This window comes from Neovison vison, chromosome 1 (assembly GCF_020171115.1).
Source record: "Neovison vison isolate M4711 chromosome 1, ASM_NN_V1, whole genome shotgun sequence".
Taxonomy (NCBI): Eukaryota; Metazoa; Chordata; class Mammalia; order Carnivora; family Mustelidae; genus Neogale; species Neogale vison.
In genome coordinates this window covers 181,656,950-181,671,923 of record NC_058091.1, presented here as the reverse complement: position 1 = coordinate 181,671,923, position 14,974 = coordinate 181,656,950, and the positions used below count along the sequence as shown (strand labels likewise).

The 14,974-nt window shown below is 44.3% G+C and overlaps 1 protein-coding gene and 1 pseudogene across 7 annotated transcripts in view; both read right to left on the bottom strand.

The window, feature by feature from the left end:
* Window positions 1-14,974, bottom strand: part of GRAMD2B (GRAM domain containing 2B) — a 111,872-nt gene that overhangs the window by 24,932 nt on the left and 71,966 nt on the right. For 6 of the 7 annotated variants that reach the window (XM_044264040.1, XM_044264012.1, XM_044264045.1 and 3 more), the window contains exon 2: window positions 1,981-2,100. In XM_044264040.1, the coding sequence (XP_044119975.1) occupies window positions 1,981-2,100 (120 nt within the window). Of the gene's footprint in view, window positions 1-1,980; window positions 2,446-14,974 lie in introns of those variants that run through there. The other variant, XM_044264021.1, reaches the window with a different exon arrangement.
* Window positions 5,209-14,974, bottom strand: part of LOC122895833 — a 39,637-nt pseudogene continuing 29,871 nt past the window's right edge.

Genomic DNA, 14,974 nt, shown 5'->3' with positions numbered 1-14,974 from the left:
AGTTAAAACTACTATTTGGTTCAAAGCAGATGTAAGAATCTTTTCTTTCTTTCTTTTTTTTTTTTTCAAAGCAGATGTAAGAATCTTGAATAATTCGGGAGGTTTGAGGGTACGACTCAGAGACAGAAATGACTGATGTCAGATTTTAGACTCTGGGTCTCTCAGCTATGAAAAAACAGGCTATCGGATGTTTTGGGCCCTTGCCAGCCCCAACAGTTTGGATCCAAGTTGCTCTAGCCACAGGTGAAGATTTGGACTTAGCTACTGACCACTGAAACCATTCACAGATACAAATTCCTTCTGAATTCTAGCAATTACTTTTCTCTTTGAAATTATGAGTAAAGACTGTACTCCAAAATAAAATTATTATTTTTTTTTTACAAATGTCAAATTACCTACTATTTATACTATCCACTAATCTGATTTAATTACCTCTACTGGTTCACATTAGTAAATGTCAATGGAATTGCCAAGGAAACGACCTCTTGAAGGACTCAGCAAATGCACCCAGGAGGGCAGCTGTATACTTGACGAATTCAAGAGCCACCAGCAGAATGGACTTCTGCATAGCACAGCGCTCTGTGAAAGGGGGAGGAGGGCTGCTGATTTACATAGCATTGCTATCTCTGTATCTTCGGAACTGTGGTACTCGCTTTTCTCACAGGTGACTATGAAGGAGACGGAAAGCCCAGTGCAAATGAAAATGTCTGGCCTCTTACTCAAAAATTAGGAATTTCCAGACAGTGAGAGCAGAGCAGTAAAGCATGTGGGGGGCTCTCCGTGACCACACAGGCAACTCACCCACACTGTTTAATAAGCCACTCTCACGATGAGTGTGTGCTTCTCATCGGAAGCCTGGGGGAGGTGGGGTCAAAGCAACTTTTTCCAAGACCCCCGCTGGAGCCAGCCAGTAATGGTAAAAAGATTCAAGAAACGACATACTTTGTGCCTTTGCCCAGAGACTCTAGTGGTGAGTAAGGGGAGATGCTCAGACAGGAAACAGCTATAGGTGTGAGATGTGTCAAGCCAGCCATGCAGAACTGAAGACGAGAGAACGAGGAAGCCAGAAAAGAAAAATCTCAGGCACAGCGATGAGACTTACGCTTGGTCTTGAATGAAGCAAGGATTTGGAGAGAAGGAATGGGCTGGGAAGCCAGGAAGGAAAGGGAAAGGCAGGAGTTACTTCATTACCCTTCAGCAGAGGCCACAAGACCCCAAAGGAGCAGTTCTGACAGATGCAGTCTCAGGGAGGAGAAAGGAGAGCAGTTCCCCCGCACCACCCGGCACAGATCCCTGGCCACACTTCCCGAAACTGACCATAGGTACACCCATTCTCTTTTCAGGGCAAGAAAAGCAAGCTGAAGTTCCTTCTTCTTCCTTCCGTGTGAAAGCAAACACATAACTGGAGTCTGAGAGAGCGCCAGGGACCATGGCTCCTCTCAGAATGGCCTGTTCCCCTGCCCCAGCCTCATGACCAAACTGCTGCCGGCTTCCAGCTCCGGCCCCCAGGAAGCAGACGGCCCCCTGAGCCATGCACACCCTGGCCAGGGATCCCAGGCAGGTGGCTGCCAGAACAGCGAGGCAGCAGGTGAGCACACGCACAGGCAGAGAAGCCCAAGCTGGGCGGGCCTTGAGGGCTCCTTGGCCAGCCTTTCCAGGTGCTTCCGAGGTCTATGCCAGACAGGGGGCTATGTTGGCTTTATCTGGTAGCAAGATCTGTCCTTGAAGAATGGGGCAGGTGTTCTGCAGTAGACTGGGGCAAGAAGGAGGAAAGATGCCACCCAAAAGAAATGAGACAGGAGGGCAAGCACTGGTGCCAGGATATCAAAGACGGACACCCTGCTTGTTTCTCAGGGGTTTATTCGCCTACACAAGATCCTGATTCTCAGCCACCACCACCAAACTAGAAACATGGGCTCCTCCCAGCAGCCCCTCCTCCCGAGAGGCCCCAGAGAACCAAGTGTCACCATGAGGACTCACCGCAAGGAAAGGATTCTCTTCTGGTCTGGGGACTCGGCCTCAATGGACGGGGTTGGGGACTGGACTGTTGGCGACTTGCAGATCTTCTTTTTCTCCTCCACACCATTCTCAGCCTCTGAGCTGGAGAAGAGAGAAGCACGCTTGATCTTAGACATCCGGGGAAGGGGGTGGAAGGAAAACCGATGAAAACACCTTGCTTTCTGGAGGAGGGAATAATGTTCAATCCCCATAGCAGACGGAAGTCAACTTGGATGGCAGTGCCCTTCCCAGATCTCCATTCTGCTGCCTCTCCGCTGATCCCTCAAGGGCATGAGCTCCAGGTCATGCCTGCTGCAACAGGTAAACGTCCGATTTTGTGGGAGCTGGGTGGCTCCCAGGTGTGTGCCCGTGGGCCCCACACCGCTCGGCTCCAGCAGGCTAGCTGTGTGCTGGGGCAACAGATCACCCAGAGGCTGGGAGGGCCTGTGTACACACGTGCTCAGCACACACGCTCACGCATGGCCTTCTGCCAGGTGTGAGCCTTTCTGCTGCGAGCCCCCACCCCTTTGTTTGCATTTCTCTTGTGTCATTTACCACCCACTGTGGTAGTTATATATAGGTCCCACTTGGGGTTGTTGATATTTTAACCAAGCACTTCTCTGAGCCATTTACAGTCTCTAATCTATGCAGCCACCTGGGCTGGGTAGGAATTATGACACCCCTTCTTAACAGATCTGGAATCTGAGGCCCTCAGATATCATCCACCTTGCCCAAGTTCACACAACCAGTATCTGTCTGAGTTGGGATTCAAGCTAAGATCTGTCCATCGAGGATGCCTCAGGGTACACACCCATCCTCATATCCTTGTCTCTCTTTCCCCTGCCATCCACCCACCCACCCGCCCAAACCATCTGTCCCTCCATCGAGCCCCCTCATAGCTCAATGAGCTCCCGGGCGGGGTAAGGATCTTAGTGATTTTTATACTGACCACGCGGTTTAGGTGAGTGCTGGTATCTAATCATGATCAATAGGCTTTTAGACAACGAGGGCTGACTTTGGTGACAGAAGGATTAGAGGGGAAATCAAGTGAGGAGGGTTTGCACCCTGTACCACTAACAAATGAGGGTAACCAGTGGGGTGGACATGGGAGCTGAGCTCCCTCAATCTTAGGGACCAGGGACACTAATTTTAGTTTGGGAAAGAAAGAGGAGGGCGAGGAATGTGGGAAGAGAGAATACATGGTGTTTTACATGGACCGACCTTCTTCTGTACCAGTCTGCAAAGCACAGAATTCACAAGACACGTTTCTGAGAATGTGAGAGCTCTAGGGTGGCTGAACATGAAGGGAAACATATTAAGATAGCATTGTGATGACCGTTTGGCTACTCTGAATCCTCATTTCTCACCATTTGGTGCCTTTACCTGCACATGACCTCACAGGCAGGAAATGTGAGTGGTTAGCTGAAACTTTGTGGTTGCTCTCTTACCACTTCTCACAGTATGTGACAGTTCCGGCCCATTCTAGTAAGACCGCAGTAGTGTCAAAATCAAGACCAAGTGTATCTGACAAGGTAGCCAGTTAACCATCCCTACAGATGGTGGGTGTTCTTTCACTGGAGTTAGCATTCCACTTCTTAGTACATCAGCATTCCCCAACCTTCCATGTCTTCCATTCTCAAAGTGCTCAAAATCACTGAAGTATGTTCAAAGAGCTCAGTTCGTAACTGAACTGCGTGATGTGACAAAAGGCACATGGAAGTCTTTGCCATATTAATAGGAAGACATCGCTTTGGTTTGAAATAGAGGGCTTTATTTAATTTTACCATCAAGCTGAATTCCCAGACTCTGAATTTTAGAAGGCTAAGGGGCTTTAGAAGATACTTCTGCCCACCCTAACCCTCACCAAGACATACACATTATCCCCATTCTTCAAAAGCATCAGATGGGGGACACCTGGGTGGCTCAGTTGGTTCAGTGACTGCCTTTGTCTCAGGTCATGATCCTGGAGTCCCAAGACGGAGTCCCATGTGGGGCTGCCTACTCAGTGGGGAGTCTACTTCTCCCTCTGACCCTCCCCTCTCTCATGATCTCACCTCTCATACTCACTCTTAAATAAAATCTTAAAAAAAAAAAAAAAGCACGAGACGGTAATCCACTTGTGAGGTCCTCCTTAAGTAGGGAGAGTAAGCGTGTGTAGACCCTCCATAATCCATTTGGCATTTACTTATGTGTTTCCTGAATTTTGTGCACGAGTCTGAGGTGCTGCTATCCTGTATAGCACCTCTGCATACCGAGAAAGGACCCTCCCCCAGGAACCACTCACCAAAAGCTACCCATCTGTTTGGAGGAAGCCCTATTGCTATGTGGCCTGGCAGAGCTAAGGTACCCCTAGCTTGGGGCAAATGTCTTATTTAGCCAACTCCTAGACTAAATTCCTTATGCACAGGGAACATCTGAGTTCTTCCATGGCTCTCAGCTCAGCATTTGGCTCCTAGTGATCGTTTATACATGTTGACTGATGTGGGATTCATTCTGCAGTGTCTCACACAGAAATTCATGTAAGGGCCCATTCAGTTTTAGAGTTTTGTCAACTTTAAAGATGGCACAGGGGCACCTGGGTGACTCAGTTGTTAAGTATCTGCCTTCGGCTCAGGTCAAGATCCCAGGGTCCTGGGATCAAGCCCCCATCCCCACTGTCAGGCTCCCTGCTCAGCAGGGAGTCGCTTCTTCCTGTGCCCCTCTCTCTACCCCCCATGCCCCATTCATGCTCTCTCCTTCAAATAAATAAATAAAATCTTAAAAAAAAAAAAAGATCCTACAGAAAATCAAGTAAGTGAATTCCTAACACAGGAGAGCTCACTCCCACAAGAACCCCTCCCCCTTGAGGTCTTGTGGCAGAGGACTGAAACCATAATAGAATCCAAACAGCAAAGACTGGCCGAGCATGGGAGGGCAATGGGATGGTTCCACAAGGCCCCTCTGTCACTTTAAAGTTACTGTCAATAAAGCTGAACTCACTGACAACGGAGATGAAATAACAGGTCTTGTTTAAATCATGAAAAAGAAGAAACCAGGTATTTTTCTTTCTTTTTTTCTAACCAAGAAGATAAGGCCTTTCAGGGACATTGGCTACAAGAGTCAACTAAAAAACAAGACAAAACCAAACCAAACCAAACCAAAAGCAAGTCTTCCTCTTTTTTCCTTTCTCTCTCTTTTTGATACATAAACAATTTACTAATAGATAAAGCCTCAAGATTTAAATTTCCTCTTGGAAACACCCGTGGTGCGGCCTTAGCAGCCTATGATCTTAAGTGTTGGCCTTGAAGTCCCCAAAAGTGTTGCAGCCCTGTTTAACCCCAGTCTTTTTCCATTGCTGCAGGTCTTCCCAGAGTTTGCTGTCCAGACCATGAGCCAGGACCTGGCTGTATTTTTTTCCATGCTTAATATCCTTTAGTGTGTTCAAGAACCAGTCTGGAATTTTATACTGGTTTGGATTCTGCATAATGGCAATCACACGTTCCATCTCATCCTCCGTCAGCTCTCCTGCCTTCCTGGTGAGGTCGCTATCTGCTTTCCACAATACCACGTGAGCCTGTCTTTGTCCCACACCCTTCACTGTAGCGATGGCAAAGACTCTTTTCTGCCCAACCATCAAAACTGGTATTGAGTTCTCACAAAATATGCTGAACTTCTCAGGGACCACTAGAATGTGGCCCTAGTGGTGACCCTAATGGCAGATAATCCAACCTTCCTCTTTCCACAAATGTTTACTGGAAGGGTCCCTGCTAGGCCAGCAGGATGCTGAGCTGGGCAGGTGACACAGAGATAAGTGACTGACAGTTTTACTGTATCCTCAAAAGAACCAGATGCTGGAAACGCACGATCAACCTTCACTTGGCCTTAACGAGTTATTTCTTCTCCCATCTCCAACCCAATGTAAGTATCACTTGTGGGCCCTGAAAGCTTTTCAGTGAAATTCCAGAGCACTGAGACAGTCCTGCTTATCCCAACCAAGCCTGACGTTACCCTTTGGGGGAATGCATTTTTATTACCAGCTAGGAGGTACTGGTTTCAATAAGACACTGCCCCACACTGTTACACAATCTATAAAAAAACAAAAACAAAAACAAAAACGGGCTGGACAATCCCTACCGAGAGGACAATATGAGTCAATTCCCAGACCTCATTAAGCTGATGATGAGATGACTCAGATTTCACAATTTTTTAGAATTGGAATTCTTATATTCCTCCTGGGAAGACTGTCTCTGAGTTGAAGGTAAACTCAGCATTCCTTTCTCCCATCCCATTAACTTCCCTATCACTTTGTCCCTCATGCTGAGAATGAGCCATCATCCCAAGCAAGTCAAGGTAAGTACATATTGGGCAGAATGGTGATTAGGGTGCATCTCAGGTGAGTAAGTGGCGTCTCAGGTAAATGAAAACAAGTGCCTCCTATGGTTCAGTCCAGGCAGATGTGTTCCTTTCTGATCACAGTGGTGAATCCCTAGAGTTGAATCTACCTTCAAGTTAAATCAGTCTAAGCTAAAGCACAAGAAATGTTGTCAACTCCCTTATAGTAGCATGGGTGAGGGTTAAATCCATTGTCACTTTAAAAAAAAAAAAAAATCCCTGATCACCATATGCTGAAACCACAGTTTTGACCAACAAGGTTTGGAAGTGACTTGAAGATAGGCTATGTTTCACCAGAGGATTTCAAGGGGATAAATTTCTGGATAGGGGATCATAGTGATTAAGGCCAGGTCTGTCACAATACAGTGCTGTGCTGAAACCCTATACTGGAAACATAGGTGTATACCTGGCACCAAGACCCTAGGGCACCAAACCCTTGTTATTTTATTTTTTATTTTTTAAATTTTATTTTATTTCTTTAAAGATTTATTTATTTGAGGGGGTGGTGGTGGGGGAAAGGGAGACAGAGAATCTCAAGCACTCTCCACTGCTTACAGATCCCAACATGGGGCTCGATCTCACAACCCAGGGATCATGACCTGAGCCAAAACCACAGATCAAACACTTAATCACCTGAGCCACTCAGGTGTCCCACCAAATCCGTGTTTTTGGTGTGTTGTTTGCTTAGTGGTTTCAAGGCTGGCTGGCAGGCAAGGGCAGTACTATGTGGGACCCAAGAGATGGACTACAAGGGTAGAGGAGGGATCTATGGGAGGCGTGGCAGCAGCCATGGGACAAATCAGGAGACATCACGATAATGGTAAGAAGGGTGCAGAATAGGGCACAAATGTACAGGAGGTGGTGATGTACACCAGAGCCTCTCCAAGACCCCTCAGCCTCTCCAACTGCAAAGTAAATGCAAAATCTCCCAAACTAGATTTTCATAAGCCAGGAAGAAGTCTTTCATCTACAATTTTGATACAGTAGATCTTTATCTAGAAACTTTATAATTTTAATGTATCTATCTACATATTCATTTCTGTGTAAGTACCAGAAGCAAAAGTACACAATACAAAAGTTACAAATGGAACTCTGAAAACTATAAACCACTGATGAAAGAAATCAAAGATGATACAAACAAATGGAAAGACAGCCTGTGCTCACTAACTGAAAGAATAATGTGACAATGTCCACAGTAGTGGACAAAGCAATCTACAAGGTGCAATCCCTAACAAAATACCAACAGCGTTTTTCACAAAACTAGAACAAGTAATCCTAAAATTTGTATGGAATCACAAAAGCCCCTAAATACCCAAAGAAACTTTGACAAAGAAGAATAAAGATGGAGGTATCATAATCCCAGATTTCAAGAAAAACTATGACACTGTAGTCATCAAGACAGTATGGTAATGGTCCAAAGGAGACACATAGATCAATGGAACAGAATAGAAAGCCCAGAAATAAACCCACACTTATATGGTCAATTAATCTATGAAAAAGGAAGCAAGAATGTACAATGGGGAAAAGATAATCTCTTCAGTAAATGGTGCTGGAAAAACTGGATGGTTACCTGCGAGAAAAGGAAACTGTACCACTTTCTTACACCATACACAAAAATAAACTCAAAATGGATTAAAGACTTAAATGTGAGACCTGAAACCATGACGCTTGTAGAAGAAAACATAGCGAATAATTTCTTTGACATTGACCTTAGCAACATTCTTCTAGATAGGCATCCTTAGGCAAAGGAAATAAAATAAAAACAAATTTGGGACCACACCAAAATAAAACGCCTTTACACACGTAGGAAACCATGAACAAAACAAAAGGCAACCTACTGATTGCAAGAAGCTACTTGCAAATGATACATCCAATAAGGGGTTAATAGCCAAAATATATCAAGAACTCACATAACACCAAAAAACAAATAATCTGACTAGCAAATGGACAGAGGATCTGAACAAACATTTTTCCAAAGAAGATATATAGATGGCCAACACACACATGAAAAGATGTGTCAAAGCATCAGCACTCATCAGGTAAATGCAAATTCAAACCATAATGAGATACTATCTCTTACCTTTCAGAATGGCTAAGACTTAAAAAGGCAAGAAATAATAAGTGTTGGTGAGGATGTGGAGAAAAGGTAACCCTCATGCACTGTTGGTAGGAATGTAATTCGGGACAGCCTCTGCGGAAAACAGTGTGGAGGTTCCTCAAAAAATTAAAAATAGAAATACCACACAACTCAGTAATTCCACTTCTGGATACTTACACAAAGAAACAAAGAAACACAAAGAAACTTACACAAAGAAACAAAAAACATGTAAAAAGATATATGCACCCCTAGGTTCATTGCAGCATTACTCACAATAGTCAAGCTACGGAAGCAGCCCAAGTATCTATTGATAAATTAATGAAGAAAGAAGATGCAATACAGACACACAATGGAATATTACACAGCCATTAAAAAGAATGAGACTTTGCCATTTGTCACAACATGGGTGGGTCCAGAGGGTGTTATGTTAAGTGAATTAAGCAGACAGAGGAAGACAAATACCTTATGATTTCACTTGTATTTGGAATCTAAAGAACAATACAAATGAATAAATACAAACAAAAAGTAGAAAGAGACCCATAAATACACAGAACAAACTGATAGCTCCCAGAGAGTAGGGGTAGGAGAATGGGCACAATGGATGTAGAGGACTGGGGGATATAGGCTTTCAGTTATGGAATCACTAAGGCAGAGGGATGAAAGGTATAGCATAGGGAATATAGCTGATGGGACTGTAATATTGTATGGTAATGATGCTTGTGGTGAGAGCGGCATAACGTACAGACCTGTAGAATTACTGTGTTGTACCCCTGCAACTCATGGAGCATTGTGTATCAACTCCACCTCAATTAAAAAGTTACAAATCACACAAAACAAATCTCCCCACTATCCCTGTTTCATGGTGGTCCTGTTTGTCTCAAGAGGCACCCACTACTGTTCCTAGTTTCTGTATGTCTTTCCAGCAACAATCTGTGTACATGCAAGTGTATGTATTGTCTAAGCACAAATGATAGGATACTATCATACAGCTGGCTTTTCCCCTTTTTACTTAGTATATATCTTGGTGCTCTTTCCCTATCAATAGACACAGAACTTCCTCATTCTTTTTAATTACTGCATAGAGTTCCACCAAGATGGATAAATTATAACTTAACCAGTTCCTTATTGATGAACATTTAGATGGATTTCAGTCTTACTACAAATACAAATAACACTGCAACAAATGTCATTGTATGTTTCATTTCCTTGTATGGAAATGAAACACCTGTGTCAAAATGTACACAATTAAAAAAATTAATAGTTATTGCCAAATTGCCTTCTGCAGAGGTTCTGTAACCCACACCCTTCTGTAACCCACACCCACAATACAAAGCAGTGTTAACACATTCTTAATAATAAAATGTTAAGCAAAAAAGAGTTTTTTCCCAAGTCCCTAGCAGAGTACCTACACAAAACAATAACAAGCACATAAAATAACAAGAATAATTTTAATGAACACCAGTGTTAAATTTTTGATCTTTGCAAATGTGAGAGGTTAAAAAAATCCATTATAGTTTCAATTTATCGTTCTCTATGAGTAAGGTTGAGAGTATTTTCACATATTTTGAAATTTCCTGTTTTGTAATTTAACATTTAAACACCTTGCCAATTTTTCTATTGGGCTGTTGACTGAAACATTCAGGAGCAATACTTCTTTTCACAACTATATCACTGATTCTTGCAATATTCTAGAACTGACTTTTTAAATAACTGATATTAAACAATTAGAAGTTAAGTGGATATTAGGGTTGGGCCTAACATTAAAATAAAATGTCGATGACAAATTGACTTTTTGATAGGCTGACTGGCAGGTAGGGGGAAAAATGCCCCAAACGTAGTATTCTTTGGTTTCAGCAAAACCTTTCATGACCTCACAGGCTTCTAGTTCAAGAGGGAGGAATGGAACACAAATGTTTGCCTCTCCTTTCTGAGGCCCGTTAAAATAAGTATAAAAGAAGTAATTCTCCTGCTTATAATCCTGGAGGGAAACCATCAACAGAAAAGTAATTCCCAAATTTCTGGTATGTGGAAAGTAGAAAGTAAAGTACAGTATTAACTCATGCAGCCAAGTAAGGAAGCTGTAGTTAGAATATGGGCATCGGGGCGCCTGGGTGGCTCAGTGGGTTAAGCCGCTGCCTTCGGCTCAGGTCATGATCTCAGGGTCCTGGGATCGGGTCCCGCATCAGGCTCTCTGCTCAGCAGGCAGCCTGCTTCCCTCTCTCTCTCTCTCTCTCTCTGCCTGCCCCTCTGCCTACTTGTGATCTCTCTCTGTCAAATAAATAAATAAAATCTTAAAAAAAAAAGAAAGAAGTTATAGAATATGGGCATCAGTGGAAGGTAAGAGAACAGTAATCTGGTCTGTCAAAGTCCAATGAGGGGGCTATAAGAGGATGGCTAAGAAGTTGATGAATATAGTAGATTAAATTAAAGGTGTATGTAAGAGATCTTTGACTGCCTCCTCTTGATCCTGGCCCCCATCATCAGGCAGGAAGACCATTAGCCATGGAGGTCAAATATCAGAAGGGATGTCAGTGAAAAGACAGAGTGAACTTAGTTTTACAAAGCCAGGGTACCCTGTATGGAGGGTGAAGCCTTACAGTAAACCCTTCTTATCCTCCCATGGGGAATCGGTAGTCCCCAGGCTAGGTGTCAATCCACTACCCATGCCCTTCCAAAGAGCCCAGAAGAGCTCACTAGTCCCTCTTTCTGATATATGAAATGACAACAAAGGATTGCCAGACCCTTGAAGAAAACCTGAAGTCTTAAAGACAAGATCGAGATAAACCAACAGGAAAGTAAAACCCTTAGGGAACTGACTTCAGAGAACAGAAGAAAACTTAAGGTAAACAAGCGAACAAGAAAACAACAACAACAACAACCCATCACCTTCCAATGAATATCTTCAAAGAGAGAAGACAACACCCAGAAAATGGATCACAGTAGTATGGCAAGGGAAAACCCTCCTGGACTCCTAAATTCTCCGAGTCCAAGTCCTCTGGAGCTTACAGGCACTTGGTGACCTGCCCTGTTCACCCCTCCTCAGCTCCTGACCCCCTCACTCACTTCCTTCCAACCACAGTCCCAAACTCTCACGAGAAAACCTGTGCACTGGCTGTTCATCAAATGTAGATTGATGTATTCTTTAAAGAGGTAAAAGAGAAAGTAGGATTTAGAAAGAGGGATATGCCTAGGCAACATTAAGAGTAGGCAGACGGAGGCAGGGAGCTAGTCTGCATTGACTCTTATGTTCCATCAAAACAGGAAGTGAAGAGATAAGGTTTAAAGATTAATAAGCAAGAAGGAGCAGGATACAAACATTTTTACAGATAATGAAGTAACCACTGCAACTAAAATCAGGCACAGTTAGAAGAAGCTACTGGGGAGGCACATGGAGAAGAAGGGAGGTGAAATTGAGTTTGTTATAAATTTTAATGCACTTTATTAATTTGTGAACACTTAAAAACAAGTTAATACCTTATAAAGAAGATGTAAAATATAGCATGGATCATAAAAATAGGTGGATTTGCTGTCTTCAAATGGCTGAGTTCCTGCTATGTGCAGAACATACTGCCAGGTGCTGCCCTCTCCAGGACTGTGGCCTCTACTGGGAATTTAAGTTTAGCACCTAATTAACACATAATACAGGTTACAAGGGATGTCTACCATACACACAGTGCCTTGGGAATTAAGAAATAAAGCTGTGAAGAGGAGAATCAGGGAAGATTTGTAGAGGAAACCAGCATGACATTGTGGGCATTTATGAGGGGAGGGCAATATTTCTTTTCTCATTTAGTTGTCAGAAATACACTGCAGAACAAGATCACAAGTGTAAATAATATTTCTATTAGTGCTGTAAATAAAAAGATAGACCTGTTCCTTTGGATGAAGAAAATCAGACCCTTCCATTACCACACTGTAGTCATCTCTGCCATCTCTCTACCTGGAGAGACACTGTATTTGTGCAACCGTCATGGGGGAAGGATTGATGTTGGAACTGGGGACATACAAGTTAGACTTGGCTGAGATACCAAAAGGGCACAGAAATACAAGGAAAGGCAGTAGCAAAAATAGGCAGACAAGGAAGAGTTACATATGCACAAGAAAATGGAGCAGGCTGGTTTTCTCTGGAGTGCAGGCAGCAGAAAGAAGTGGCAATTACGTTGCTGGAAAGTTTGATTCCTAATGAGAGTGGGCTGCTTTTAGTCTTCACTTGGTTGGCAGCAGGGATAAATGAAACATTTTTAAGCAGAAGGAATGAAGCGGCAGGGTGTGAAGTGCCCATCTTTTCCCACACAGCCATCGTGAGGGTCTGAAGAGCTACAGACTCTGGAGGGATTATACTATATCAGTGGCTAAGCACAGGGTAGGGGTAGGGGGCTGAGAGTGAAGGCAAGAAGCAGTAGACCGCACAGGAGAATGGATCTAGAGATAACACCAGAAGAGAACAATGGGGAGCAACATCCAAGATCACCCCAAGGTTATCTGGAGGATGGAGAAGACAGGATTGCCACCAACAGCTAGAACACAAGAGGAAATGTTGGGTGGGAGGGATCTTGCAAACCTAGTTTCAGAAATAACAGATGTCTATTGTTAGCAATAGACGTCTAACGTACCGTGAGAAAGCTGTATCTAAGAAACCAAAACAACCCAAAAGAACAACAGCAAAAAGAGTATCTGACTGCAGAGGAGAGATTCTGCCAGCTGGAAACTTCTTTCTGCTAAGTCCCAAGCACATGGCCATAGGCTAGAGCGACAGCTTCAGCTGCAGTATCCTAGGCATAGAGGAGTGGCTCACCACGGGCCACCAACTGGGCCCAACACACCTCTTTAAACTGGTCCCACAGAGCTCCCCTAGGCTCGTATTTCAGTGGACAAATATCTGTCCCAGAACCCATTGTGTGAGTCACTCCCACCTTTCTACCTTCTCCTAATTCTGTTTGCCTACAACACTGCTTAGCTTTCAAAGCCTAAGGCGACTCAATTCCAAAAAGCATTTGATCACCAGGATTCTGGTTCCGAAGGAAGAGAAACCCAATTCAAGCTAGCTTATGTTTACAAGAAAAGAAAAAAAAAAAACAAAAAAACCCCCCGAAAGGGCTTTTGTCCCTGCTTCAAGATGAAGTCACCAGGGCAGAAGAGCTGCAGCTGCAGACCTTTGCCTTCAATCCCTGAACACACAGCAGTCATCTATCTCCGGGGTCCCCCTCCACAAGTCGCCTGAGCTATCAATGCCCAATTCATCCTCCAGAGACACTGCCTCCCCAGCGTCAAGCCGCCACTCCAGAACCAACAATGGCTTTCTATCGAGCATCTGGATTGCGGCGTCTGGATATAAGCCAAGACCTGCCAGAGTTATGCCGTGTTCCTCTACTTTTCAACAAGAGTTCTGCGTTCCAGCCATGCTGGTCTTCTCCCCATGACCTCACTTACATCATGTTCCATCCTCCCTCTGTGCGCTGGCTCCAGCTGGGCTATCCTCTCTGCCCCTTCCCCACTCCCCACTATCCTCTCTGCCCCTTCCCCACTCCCCACAACTACACACTCTCCTCCCTGCTGCTTCCCAACTCCCCACAACTACACACTGTTCCATGCCTGGGGCATATCTAATTATAGACCTTTGTCACACTGGCCCCCATCTCTTTAGCTATGGTGTCTGGGTATAAGAAATTGTGCAATTAATACTTACTGACCAGACAACTTTGAGTATATTTGCAGTACAGGACAAAAATCAGCATTTTTTTAAAAAAGATTTTTAAAAAGAGAGAGAGATCACAAGCAGGCAGGGAGGGAGGCAGGCAGAGAGAGGAGGAAGCGGGCTCTCCGCAAAGCAGGGAGCCCGATGCGGGGCTCAATCCCAGACGCTGGGATCATGACCTGAGCTGAAAGCAGAGGCTTTAACCCACTAAGCCACCCAGGCGCCCCCAAAAATCAACATTTTTTAAAAAAAGATTTTATTTATTTGACAGAGAGAGATCACAAGTAGGCAGAGGCAGGCAGAGAGAGAGAGGAAGGGAAGCAGGCTCCCTGCCTAGCAGAGAGTCCGATGTGGGGCTCGATCCCAGGACCCTGGGAGCATGACCCGAGCCGAAAGCAGAGGCTTTAACCCACTGAGCCACTCAGGCGCCCCCCAAATCAGCATTTTTTAAAAGTAATCTCTATACCCAATGTGGGGCTTCAACTCAAGACCCTGAGACCCCAGAGTCACATGCTCTACTGACTGAGCCAGCCAGGTGTCCCCAAAATCAGCATTTTAAAAAGGGCTTTGGCTTACATTTGCTTTCAGCCTACGTTGTCAACTCTTTACCAGGTGTGCCTTACACTTCTGTGGGAAAGGGGCCATGTCGAAGGGGCCAGAAGGGAGGAAAAGCTCGTCTTTCCACTTTCCCTTACACTGAATCAGCAATGTGTACAGAGTTATTCCTCACACTCATTAGTTAGGTAAGCGAGACTTTGAATCCCTGTGACAACTCAAAGAGACTGTCTTCGTTGTTGGAAGAAATGAGGATT